General features: G+C 36.5%; 1 protein-coding gene and 1 long non-coding RNA gene across 2 annotated transcripts; both read left to right on the forward strand.

Moving 5' to 3' along the window:
* The first annotated feature begins 803 nt into the window (after nt 1-803).
* On the forward strand, nt 804-2,512 carry LOC140854118 (uncharacterized). The gene is made up of 2 exons (XR_012137229.1): nt 804-1,148; nt 2,183-2,512. It is a non-coding gene; the product is annotated as an uncharacterized lncRNA (long non-coding RNA).
* Nucleotides 2,513-8,918: 6,406 nt separating this feature from the next.
* LOC105058852 (universal stress protein A-like protein) lies at nt 8,919-11,030 on the forward strand. The gene is made up of 4 exons (XM_010941907.3): nt 8,919-9,189; nt 9,815-9,924; nt 10,054-10,172; nt 10,713-11,030. The coding sequence occupies exons 1-4, from the start codon at nt 9,015-9,017 to the stop codon at nt 10,792-10,794; spliced, it is 486 nt and encodes a 161-aa protein (XP_010940209.2). The 5' UTR covers nt 8,919-9,014; the 3' UTR covers nt 10,795-11,030.
* The last annotated feature ends 2,305 nt before the right edge of the window (nt 11,031-13,335 follow it).

Raw genomic sequence — 13,335 nt, forward strand, 5'->3', positions numbered from 1 at the left:
TAAAAAATAAATATTCAACTAAATATAATTATTTTAAAAATAAATTATTTTTTATGATCAATTAAATATGATAAAATTATTTATTTAGATATCATATTTTCAAAAACTAATTTTTAAAGATAATATTTTGGACAAAAAAAAATTTCTGATTCCATATAATTTCCTCCCTAAATACCGACCATCGTGTCGAGATGTATGGCATTAACATATTCATGCTTCATCGTAACAGAGCCAGCATACAGAAATTAATACTTCCAGATATTTTTCTTTTTTTCCTACACATCATGTTAAACCAATCAAATTATACAGCCGTTATTCCATAGCTGGATGAAAGCGGCATTTGCGTTCGTAAACGGCGAACCTGCATGAGCCCCACCAGAAGGAAACAAAGGTGATAAATGAGATATAAAGGAAGCTTTGGTTGCTGAGTTGGCCAGAAAATAAATTCAGGGAGCGAGAGAGGGAGCCGCTTCCCCACCGTTACAAGCGATCCCAATTATCTCTTTTGCACGGGGAAATGGTACTTTATTGGCCTTTTTCTTTCTCAATTCGCGAGAGCGGGGAAAATCAAAAAGGAAGAGGAAATAAAAACAAAGGGGTATGGAGTAAAGGTGGCGAGGTTTGGGGTGTTGTAGCCATCGACGTTGATGCTGGGTCCCAAAGAAGAGGAAAGGAGAGCTTCGACTGCGTCTTCGTCAAAAAAGTGGCCTCTGACCCAACCCACCCTCTCTCTCGTTTTGTACCGGCAAATGGTGAACGACCTTGGTGGCTCCATATGTATATTGTCCGGTTGTCCCGCGAATTTGCGTGAGCTCATAAGCTAATGATATCCCGCCAATTTCACGGTCCAGGTTAGACAGCTGTCCACGTTCAGTCTCGTGTGGCCCGGGATTCATAGCGACGCGAATCACATGCCAAATCCCGTGAGTCGGTTGGCTCTTCTACGTATAAGAATCTTTCACCGACGGACGCATAAAAATCTTCTAAAACTTCTTTGTCTACTTATCATCAGAATGGAATGCATGTATCTCCGCAGAGTTATTATTCCTAGCCAGCGAGGTCTGCACACCTGGTGATATTGTGGTTAATGGCTTCGACTGTATCTTCCAGACTTGTTGCATGGCTTTCACATCGAAACTCTGAACCACGTTAAGTCCCTCTTGATCCTTATCTAGCTTTTAGATATCTATTAAGCATTCAATTATATTTTGCTGTCTGAAATTTCTTTGATGATTTTTATGATATGATTGGTGATGCTCTTTCATCATTATTATTTTCTTTATGGGTGGGACGCGAGTTTAAAAAATCCCGTTCAAACACTTTTGAAAACGACCTCTGCATGCCCCCTTTCTCCCTCAAAAAAAAGGAAAGGAAACAAAAAAAAAAAAAAAAAAAAAAGATAAAAAGAGACGAAACACACAGGGAAAAGCACCGTAATTGATTCTTTACAGCACACTTGAGATAGAAATACGACCACAAAAATCAGAAACGTGTTTGTGAAAGCATATTGTGAAGAATCCTCGACAAGAAACTAGTCTCGAATCATATCCATAAGTTCTTCATCTTGAATCAACATCAGACACTTGCACCTGCTGTGTTAGTTACATGTAATTAATGTGATTACAACCATTCATTTGGATAAGTTCTGGCATTGGGATGAGTTTCAATCTGATTATGTACCGTCAGGGGGACTTCTATATATTCTTATAAGTTCTTATATATCCAGATACTCAGTAAGATTGCTGTTCTCTTTGTTGTGGATTTATTCTCCCTTCGGCAGCCATCGAATAGATCTTGCTTTCCACTCTTATTATATGCTATTGTCTCTATTCATGAGGCTGTAGATATTATTCAAAAATGCTTTCTATGCTAAATCTTGTCCGGTGCAGCATTCATTTGCCCATCTTGAGGCCATTGGACGTGAAGGTTCTCACACGGCCGGGCTATCTGATCAATTTTTTGGACTTCATCAATTCATCACATGGCTGGATTATAATGCTTCTGTGGGTTTTGATTTCTATCTTATGTTCAGAACAGTCACTTGCACTATTTCTAAATACTTTATATATTTCTTTCTGCTGAAAGTTGTACAACTGATCTTGCAGTGGCATATTATACATCAATTATTATATTTCTCTACTCAGCCCCTGTTTCACTGTGTAATTGCTTTCTTCAACTGCAGCTTCATATGTCATCCTCTATTGGGCAGTCATGTTCCGATTTTATTTATATTCATGGAGAAGAAGCTCCTGGAATGCTTAACTGTAGCTGAATTACATATCTTTGGCTATACTCGATTGTAGCGCTGTCGTTCACAGTCCAAAGCCATCGAGCTTCATCGGTCATTATCTATATCTTCTTTGCTGTTGCAGCTGCATCCTCTCTTCCTTTCCTTCGTGCTTATCCAGTGCTGGGCTTCTTGTTATGCTGTTTTTCCTAAAAACTTTATTCCCACTCATTGTAGTATCTTTTGTAAAGTTAATCTTGTATGTTGATTGGACAGTTTCTGTTTATGGTTCTTACGTATTCTGCAATGGCAACATTTCATCAGTCAAGGATCAGCTTCATTCAATCGTTCAACAAGTGGACTTTTCTTTCGCTGAATCAGCCATATACGGTTGTAAAATTAGTGATCATGCACAATCTTTTATGCACTGCAGGCAGTATAAAAAATCTGATGTAGAATATACCATCTCATCCAAATGATCCACGTAGTCGTTATTTTTCAACGTGTATTTAATGCCTACTGATCGATTTTTTTATTTAAAAATTTTGTATGATGAAAATATTTCTGTTCTTTAAATAAATTATGATATTCTATATTCATATTATGACATCTTACGTTCATAATATGTACAGAATATCATAATTTTTTTTAAAGAATACGAGTATTTTCGTCATTCAAAATTTTCAAACGAAAAAATCGACCTGCAGGCATTAAATATATATCGAAAAATGGTTGAACAAAAATATCCTCTCATATTATGATATTTTAAGCCATATTATAATATCCTGGCTATATTACGTCACTGGATGTCATAATTTTTTTCCAAAAATAAGAGTATTTTCATTATACAAAATTTTTAAATGAAAAATTGATCTGCATGCATTAAATATACATTGAAAAGTGGTGACTATATGGATCAATCGGACGAGGCAATGCACTCCACATCGGATTTTCTACACTGCTGTGGTGCACAAAGAATTTCTCTAGCGATCATAGATGCAAGTTGCCCAGTATCAAATTCAAGCACTGATACCATGGGATCTGGTGTGAGGATCATAAGCATATATTTAGTCCTACATCAACCATACACTGAGTAAAACTTGGATATTGAGGGACTTGAATAATATTTTTTAGCTAGTTTTTTTTAATGTTGTTGGGTAGATTTTCATCACTTAGCTGACTAGCTCTTTTTCTTGCCTTCTAACCTACCAAATGTGTTACAGTCGATTCTCTCTCATCTCCGCATCGGGTGAGTTGCTATGATTCAACCCGACTTGGATCAATAAATTTAGACTTAATCGGTGTTCATTCAACTGAGGACGATGAACCTAATCAAGTCGACATCTAACCGACTTGGTTCAACATGCAACCTATGACTAGCTGATGATATTCAGCATCTAGTCAACTATTTTTTTGATTCCATATCGACTATATGAATCGACAATGATTATTCGACATAGGCATTAATTACATACAAACGTATAGCGTAATTGTCGCCCATGAGCGGCCCATTACTCGGTCTTAATTGCAGTGAATGGGGTAACCGCCTATTAAATACCATAACTCTCATATCTTGAACATTCAGGGACGAGAGTTACACAGTAACAGCATTACTTATCCTATAATATCGATAAGAAATAGGAGACCTGATAAGCTTTCTTGATATAAGCTTTCGCTCTCGATTTTGGATCTCTGACCGTTCTCTTTTTCCAGCTAACTTAAGTATCGGAGGGTCTCTCACTAAATAACTTCCGACAAGTGGACTTCTTTTACAAGTTTCCTACAGTTCATCGTTCAGACGCAACAGCTCAACTCCCGATCGACTATCTCGTCGGAGACAGACTGTAATAAGTGTTATCCTAATTAATTATTATAAAATGATATCAGAGCAAATCCAGACCATGATCTATATGGACTAGTAAATACTACAATGTGGACTTGTTAAGGCTGGCCATGAGGTAATTGTGATGTTTGTGATGTGGTACTTGATTGGATTTAAATAGATGTTAAATCCTTTGCCTGGTGGGATGCTGGGACTTGAATGATAAGAGTATATATTTAACCCCTTATGAGCTATACATTGGATAAATCTTAGATATTTATACAAACCAAAAAATTTGAATAATATTTTTCGGATAGGCTTTTTGTATAAGGTTCTGAGTCATTATAAAATAAATAACTAAGTCAAACAAATAACTAAATTTTATAATTAAATTAATTTTATGATTTATTAATTATATAATTATTTTTGTTTTGAATTCATGATCATTAGCATCTAGTAATATTGAAGTTGTATTCAAATTATAGACTTTGTATGATCTTTCTGATCCTGTCCTAGAACATATGCGGCCTATCTAGATGATGGATTTGGAGCATTGATTGGGGTGACCAAAAATCGGCCTATAGGTTGGCCAATCCATATGCAGTGGTACACAATGAAGGGCAGTGGCACTGTCACCGATCGCTGCGAGAATCAGGGCCTCTGGTCTCTTTCTCCCAGCTTTTCAGCGGAACTTATGCGTTGTATTCTTTTTATGTATGCATCCTCTCGTCTTAAGATTCCCCAGCGTCCAAAAACTTCCTCTCTCTCTTTTTTTGAAAAACCTCTTGGAAGTTGGAAGCCTTATAAAAAAAATAAAAAAAAAAAAGAAAGAAAACCTCACGGAAACAGGTCATAAAAAGATTTTCTTTTTTTTTGATTAATGGAAAGCTGAAGTGGTGTAGTTTGGTGTAATTTTGTGCAGTGGCCCCTTTCCAGGTGTATTATTAGACTATATCATTTTTTTTTTTCTTTTCTGGTGGTCATTTTTAAATTTATCTATTCATTTATTCATGTTTCTGCAGTTTCTGGGACATCTCGACTGTCGAAAGGTTTGGCCAAATGTGTTTTGAGCCTGACTCACAAACTCATGCACCAATTTGAACCAATCTTCAATATGCATGGGACATTTAGGCAAAGCTCTAAACAGTAAGACATTTTACCCTTGCAGTTGCAGTTATGTTTATATCTCTCTCCTGTCAAGCTGATTGGTTTTTGCATTTGTGCGACTTTGCACCTCCTGTTGGGCTTTCCCCCTTTTTGATCCCTGCCAGACTGCCAGGAATTGAAAGCTTTTCCGATCTTTGTCGTTGAACTGGGTTTGGGTGCATCATTACCATTGTTCTCTTTTTTGATTGAATGGGAGGCTGTGCCACCATCAGGACTACCAATTCAGTAAGCGCCGTTTGATGGGATGATGCACCAGTGCTGCAGGTTGGTCCATCCATCTCCAACCAGTGCAGGATCCAAGTTCGGACCCTTGTCAGGTTCAAAATGCATTCAGGTCTACCACATGGATCCACTGAAGTCTGATTTAATCTGGGTCATGCCACCACCATAATCGATCCAACTCATCTGACATCTTCCATGAAATTTAGGCTAATTCATCTAAACCTATTGATGTAATAAGTTTAGCAATTTGGGTCTAGATCCAGTTTATCTACGCTTGGAATGAGATGCAGTTTCCCAAATCGAATCTACATGCTTGCTCCTGAGATCATTTGAGATATTGACGTGCTTGTAATTCCAGGTTGATCTTTCAGCATAGCATAGCGCTGTGGCAGGAAGGTTGCATACGAAGCCCAGTGGATGTCGATAAACTTTGCAGCTTTCTGCCTGCAAAATAACAACAATCCTCGTGGATCTGTCAGCCTTTTTGGCCATCGATCTATGGATGACTAATGCCTCCAACCTCCATTTCTTATTTGAGCGACGTAAATTATGCTTTGCTTTGTTGGAAATATATTAATTAGCATTACCATTTCTCAGATACACGCAAGGTTGTCAATTGGTGTGCAGCACTTGATTAGGTGACACCTGCAGTGCACTTAGGAAAGTTGGCGGTTCACCTTTCATATAGTTGTCCGCTCCCCTCCGCCGCCCCAACAATTAACCCTCCCCTCCCCTCCCCTGCAGAGCTTGACGACGAGAACCTCCTTGGCTTCCTAGGAGGAACTCCTTGCCCCAAGCCTACCATCACCACCATAATCGACAAGTTCGAAGGCTTTGCTCCACCCTCGCCACCACCCTCCACGGCGAGCTCTCGCCTCCTCCTGCCACCCTCATTGCAGAGCCCGATGACAAGGACATCCTCGCCTTGCTCTACTTCCAGCTAACTTTTTTTTTTTTTTTTGGGCAGGGGGAGGTTGAACAGCCAGCTGTTTAATGTCAAGTAGCAAATAAGGCTGTGCATGGGCCAGATTCAGTCTGAGTAAAAAGAAAAATTTTATCGGATCGAATTCAATTGGATTGAAAAAAATTTAATTCACTGTCGACCGTTTATCATGTATAAACCATTTGAAATCGAAGTGAACGGTTTGTAACGGATTCGGATGAATTGTGTCAGTTTGGATTTCAATATTAACTCAATGTTGATTTTAAGTCCAATATTGATCCACTTAAATTTATCTATTTTTTTTTTTAATTTAATATAAAAAAACTTAAATCTTATAAATTATAAATTTGAATTTATTTTTGAATCTGTATAAAATAAAATAGAAAAAGAAAAGATTTATTTATCTGAAAATAACTACATCCGAAAGTTTTTACTTTAGAATTATCTCAAATTGACGTGCTTCCATCAACAATTCAATATTAATATTTTCATGAATCCAAATGGATGACGGATGGTTTTTAGAATAAAGTATTGAAGTCTAAATGATACCATTCCAAAATGAAAGTGAGTTTGTGAAATACTACATCGGTTAGATTCGGTTTCAAATAGGTTAAAAATGTAGGAATCAAATCTGACCATAAATAATTAATTTTTTATAAATTTCAATCCGATTCCACCTGATTTATATCTTTCAATTGACCGAAATTGATATTTATTGAGTTGGATTGAGTGGGTTTCTTTAGATTTCAGTTATTTGCTCAGTCCTAATCGCAAAATTAATTCACTGCCATGATGCTCACCTGAATGGGTCCTAATTCAACCAATTGGACCGACCGGTTTGATTCGATTTGAAAAACATTTCTTTGAAAAAGAAGAGACATGGAGGATGAGGAGGAAGGTGGCGGCAGCCAAGAAGGCCGATTGGGAGGAAAATATGCCTCTAAACTCTTCTGGTCTTTGGTTTGGATTAGGGGTTGGATGGAGAAAAGAGAAGGGGACATCCCTCAGCCCTCACAACGGCTAGCTGGGATTCCTTAACTATGATCTCATCTCTGTTACCCATTAAAAAAAAAAAAAAACTATGATTTCATTAGTGGTGCTACAGTGTGGTTGCACATTTGATCGGAAGAGAGTGATGGTCGCCCAGGCAGCTTAGTTTTTAACCAGTTTTGTCCCGGAACTTCTCGATCTTTTTGACCACCTCTTCTCTCTCCCATCTCTTCTCTATCCATCTTTTACACGGTAGCCCTTCAGCATCTAATCAAGCCCAGATGGGGTCCAAATTATTGGCTGGAGTGGTAATCACTAGTTGATCTTCTAGAAGTTCATGGAAAGCTTTTAACCCTTCTCATTGTTAAACATATATATTCGCTTTATCCTTTCCATTTGTTGAGAAATAGATTCAACTTATTGTATAATTCGCTATTGAAATAAATAAATTATATTATGTCTTTGGAGTGATGCCATGTTATGACACCATCTATGAAAAAAAAAAAAAAATTATCTATAGATTCTTAGATTGATCTAGACTTATTTTTAAGTCCCTGGACTTCTTAAGTGGAATAAAACCTTCTTGAATTGCTTAAGAAATTATTTTTAAGTTCCTGCCATCTACAGATTTATGTTTAGGTTACATAGGTTTATGTTCAGATTATACAGGTTTATATTTATATTATACAGATTACACGGGTTACATAGTTCTCAGGTTATTTAGTTTCAATAATCGATTATGTAAATTTATGTTCAGATTACATATTATTGTCTTATTCAATTACATAGTTTTATTATTCAATTATATGATTGGACGGCAGGAATCTAAAAATAACTACTTAAATAGTTCAAAAAAATTTTATTCTATCTAAAAAATTTAGAGACTTAAAAGTAAGTTTAAATCAATTTAGAGATTTATAAATAATTTTTTTATAAAAAAAAAAAAAAAACCCATGGATGAAAATTTTGCCTCCAATGGAAACTCTGCCACCCAGGGTCCACCCTTCATGTTTATCTACATTGGCGGTTGATTCCTTGCAACCAATTCGTACAACTTGAATATACGACGAATATTGATAGGCACGAAATATTATCCTGACTTACATCTTTTCATCTGAAAACAAGGAGGATTTAATGAATAAAAAAAAAAAAAAAAAGAAACAAGGTTTTGGCATAAATGACCATACCGGGGTCTAGACTCTGAGGAGAATTCCTGTTTGTTTAACATGGATCAATTTCATACCATGTTTGGTCAGTATCACTAATTAGAAAATTTCCTATGAATTCCTGCTCTCCTATCCACCATCTTAGAATCACATTCTCTCCGCCACCTTTTACTTTGTTTAATTTGTCTTTTCCTTCTCATGTCCATTTCATACACGCAGAGGCTTAACCACCTTGCTGGAACTCGGAGCAACATGGAGGAATAATGCAAAGGAGGCCAAGAAAAGAGGGAAGAATCAGCCAAGGAAAAGCAGGATATCTTTTATGAAAGAGGAAGGAAAGTAGTCTCTATGAAAGTAGGATAAGATGAAGACCAGGAGGCAGTAGAGCAGTTACAAGTGATCCTTCTCTCACCATCTCTAGTCCTTTCTTCATTGGTTTCTCTTTTCTTGCCATCTCCTTGGTAGTTCTTCGATCGGATGGCACCGAGGAACGTTGGGGTGGCGGTGGACTTCTCGGCATGCAGCAAAGCAGCACTGAGATGGGCATCAACCAACCTCATGAGAGAGGGTGACCGCCTCATCCTCGTCCACGTCAACAGTCGCTACCAAAATGAGCAAGGGATGGTCCACCTATGGGAAAATACGGGTTCACGTCAGTAAAATACCCTTAATTTCTTCTTCTACCTACAAATTTAAATATAAAATACCAGTTCAGAATAGGTCCTAGAAGCCAGGTTTCCCAATCTTTTATGAGCTTATTGGTTGGTCCCAGCATGCATCATATGCTACCATCATGGTCGCACATAACTTGCATGCTTCTTGAAGATTTAGTAAGAGCTAGCTTGTACTTTTGTAGACTCGGTGGCTAAAATAATCCTATCAGCTCTCACCTATATATTTTATCCAAATAAAAATCAAGCAAGATTAGTTGAAAATAAGATTGATTGATAAGCCAGGATCCAACTAGCAACAAATGGAATGTTGGTGGCCACCCAATTTGGTTAGCAAATTGAACAAGCTTGGCTCATCTTCCTCCTATGCCATAGATGTGCCAAGCTAGCCTGGCTAGCATCTTATCCATTTAATTACCTGTGTTCGGTCTGATACGAGAAAGCTAAATTTTTAGCTTTTTTGAATAATTTTATGTATGAATTGCTTTAAGAATGTTCAATCTTTGAGCACTACGTATTTATTCGGATGGTATCAGCCCTTGCCACTTAAACAAGAAAGAATGTTTCGCCTTTTTAACTATTTCTTCCTTAATTTTGGCTGTCTAGCCTTCATTCCCCTGGATGAATTCTCGGATCACTACATAACGAAAAGGTATGGGGTTTTCCCAGACAAGGAAACTCTCGAAATACTCCATCATGTGGCAAATCGGAAAGGGGTACGCTTACTCTTTTCTTTTCTTTTCCTTTTTCGAGGAATACGCTTACTCTCTTTTCTATCAATTTATCTAAACGCTTTTATGCATCGAATAGGATTCATTTCATAATCTGGGAATGGTTTTGTACAGGTAGAAGTTGTTGCCAAGATATATTGGGGTGACCCGAAGGGGAAGTTGTGTGAAGCAATCGAGAAGATCCCACTGCACTGCCTAGTAGTAGGTAGCAGAGGACTTAGCAGAGTGAAGAGGTCAGTTTCCACTCATCATCAAAATTCCATTGCCAAGTTTTATTGTAATGAAAAGAGAAAATTCTCAAGAGAGCCAATATATCTGATTTTGCTAGAAGATTCTCAAAAAAATTTGCCAAAAATTGAAATAATTAGTATCACGGAATAGATGTGAGAGTTAAGGAAGCGATTAATGATCTGAGAGTTTCACATTGGTACATACATGCCCAGCTTATCCATCCAGAAGAATTATATTTCTGAAATTATATGTAGAACTTAACTGTTGCAGTGCATTTCCATCTCTCATGTGACTCTAGCCTGTTAGCACTTTACTTTCTTTTGGAATTGCATCAAATTTGCTGGGCCAAGAGAAAGAAGTGGGAGATCGAGTGGTAAAGTAGTCTCCGCATCCATCCTCATCCACTTAATATATATATATATATATATAGAAACATGCACTGACTGTTCATGCAAAGTTTGACAGAATAAAATTAAGAACACTGGGAAGATAATTAGGACAAACATGTTTATATGATTCGAGCCGTGCCTTTTGGTTTGCAGGGCCCTTCTGGGAAGCGTAAGCAGCTATGTGGTGAACAATGCAGCGAGCCCTGTTACAGTGGTTAAAGAAAATACTGTCTGAGGTCTGATCGCCAATGCTATGGGGATTAGTTTTAACGTATGGTCTGTTGATGTAGTTGCGTGTATTGTGGCTGCCACCTTTAAAATATGTTCCGCGTTAAGTGCTTAATTGTAGTGTTTGTTGGGATCTCATATTCGCCATAGCTTGTGCTATATATGACTCGAGGTCTACCTCCCAAGTGTACGTGTTGTTCTTGTTGACTTTATGCAGCAATGCAGCACTCTAATGATAAGCTGTGGTTATGGTTTAGTCTACGAATTTTTGGACACAGTCATGATCAAGGCCTTCGGATGCCCCAGTTTCTGGCACCAAGCTGTCGTACTTAGAGGTTACATATATTTCTTGTTTTGGCAAGGCACTCTTCCCTTGTTTCTATCCTCTAACATTACGAACTGGAACTGTAGAAGATATGTTAATTAGTGATTATCAGAATAAAAAAGACCACTAGGAAATGATACGGTTGGCATAATATATAATACGAACCCACTCCATCAAAAAATATATATATTACGAACTTTTTTACATAAACCTTGCGGGTCACATATAGTTGAGAGATTTTACCAAACTCAGGTTACTACAGTAGAGTTTTATTTGCACTGGTTTGAGTTGGGTCGTGACCATGGAACTCACAAATTTTAGATGCTAGTTAAATTTGGTTACCAAGAGTCAGAAGGCTTGGGTCGTAAATGTTAGTTTTCATCATTAGGTTAGGCAAAGTAAGGTATTTTGTGGGGTCTATCGAGTTGGCTTTTGGCCAGGATTAGATAAAGCATATTCACAGTGTTGAACATTTCTAATGACCTAGCCAAGACAAATCAGTCCACTGCCATATCTATTGGGGTCAACCCAGGGACTAGTATGGGTTGAAGGGCCTCTGACCCCATTTTAGGTACGATTGCCTGTGAACAGATGTTGTAATTCTAGTTCAACTTTAACCTGAAGTACCACTTGAACTGGCTCAACCCTTTCCCACACCTAAATAATATTACTTGCGCTATCAAAAGCAAGAGGGACGGCAGGGGCCACGCTCTGGCGTTCCACTCCAGAATTTTTCTCATTTCCCTTTTTTTTCTATAATATTTTATCCTTTTCTTGACGTCTATGCTCCATTATTATTATTATTTTTCTTTTTTTTTTCCTTTTTGGCATCTCTGTGCATGACTTGCCGGATGGGATCAGCAATTAGAGCACACGGAAAAATTGAAGATACTGTGAAACTATGTAATATGATCAAAATATATCTAAAGATGGAAACTAGGTACAGCAAAGAAAAGACTTTAAATTAAAAGGAAAACTAAAACAGAAGAAGTACTAGGTAGACAGAGTAGGGGTGAAAGTAGATTAAATAATATCCATCTTGATCCATATTTATATCCAGGTCTATCCGAATATGGATAAAAATTTATATATCCGACTAATATTTGTATCCATATGCATATCTATAAAAAAAATGGATATGGATATAGATAGATAATTATCCTATCTGTATTCGAATATCTAATTCTATTTATAAACTTATTTAATTTTATATAAACCTTATTAACTTGTAAACAAAAAAATACAATCATATTAATATGTTCTCAACTTTATTTATCATTCATTTAATACTGTCTTTGATTTTGCAGTCATAAAATTTAATTATCTGATTTATATCCATATTTACTTAAAGTAAATATGAATATAAATATTTGTATTGGACTAATATCCATATTTACATTCATCAAATAAAATAAATATAGATATGGATATAATGATATTTGATCCATATCTCATCTTCTGAGATAGAAAGATTTTCAAAAGGTAAAATAAAGAGATTTCCAAAAAGAAAAACACATCCATATTGGATAATTTAGGAATGAAACTTTTTTCACTAAAAGAAACTAGTAATACCTATTTACATTTTCATACCTATTGTAGCTTATATACTATTTAATCATTTATAAAAAAAAAATTATTAGCTCAATCGGTTGGCATCTCCTCTCTAAAAATCTATTTTAGAAAGAGGTTTGAGTTTCAATCTTAGGTATTGCTCAAAAGCTTTTTATAAATAGGGGATCCTAACTCTCTCTATCTGCCATGATTACTCCATTTTCCTCGTACCACAGGAGACTCATCTAAGAAATATTAATTTCTAAGGAGGTCCCCATGTGATAATCCATGTATCAAGCTTGAACTAGAATCAGTGCTAGCACTACTTCAAACATGATATAATATTTCCACATAGTTTGCCATATATTTTATAGGTAATAGCCAAAATTAATTTGCTTTATATATTTATATATAATAAGGGATGTATTTAGAATTTATCTAGAATTTTTTATTCCTCAAGAGCCTATGTTCCGGTATGAAGTTGGACCGAGTCCTAGCGAATCAGGGGTAGTTCCAACTAAATCTATAGGATCATGGTTACCATCCATCTGTTGCCATGTAACACATATTTTTATAAGAGATTTACTTGATATATTTTTCTATATAGATCTATATATGTAATAGTCCACAAACTAGGTTTGAATTTATGGTTGCGCCTCGTGTGCTGCAACT

This window comes from Elaeis guineensis, chromosome 15 (assembly GCF_000442705.2).
Source record: "Elaeis guineensis isolate ETL-2024a chromosome 15, EG11, whole genome shotgun sequence".
NCBI classification, from domain to species: Eukaryota; Viridiplantae; Streptophyta; class Magnoliopsida; order Arecales; family Arecaceae; genus Elaeis; species Elaeis guineensis.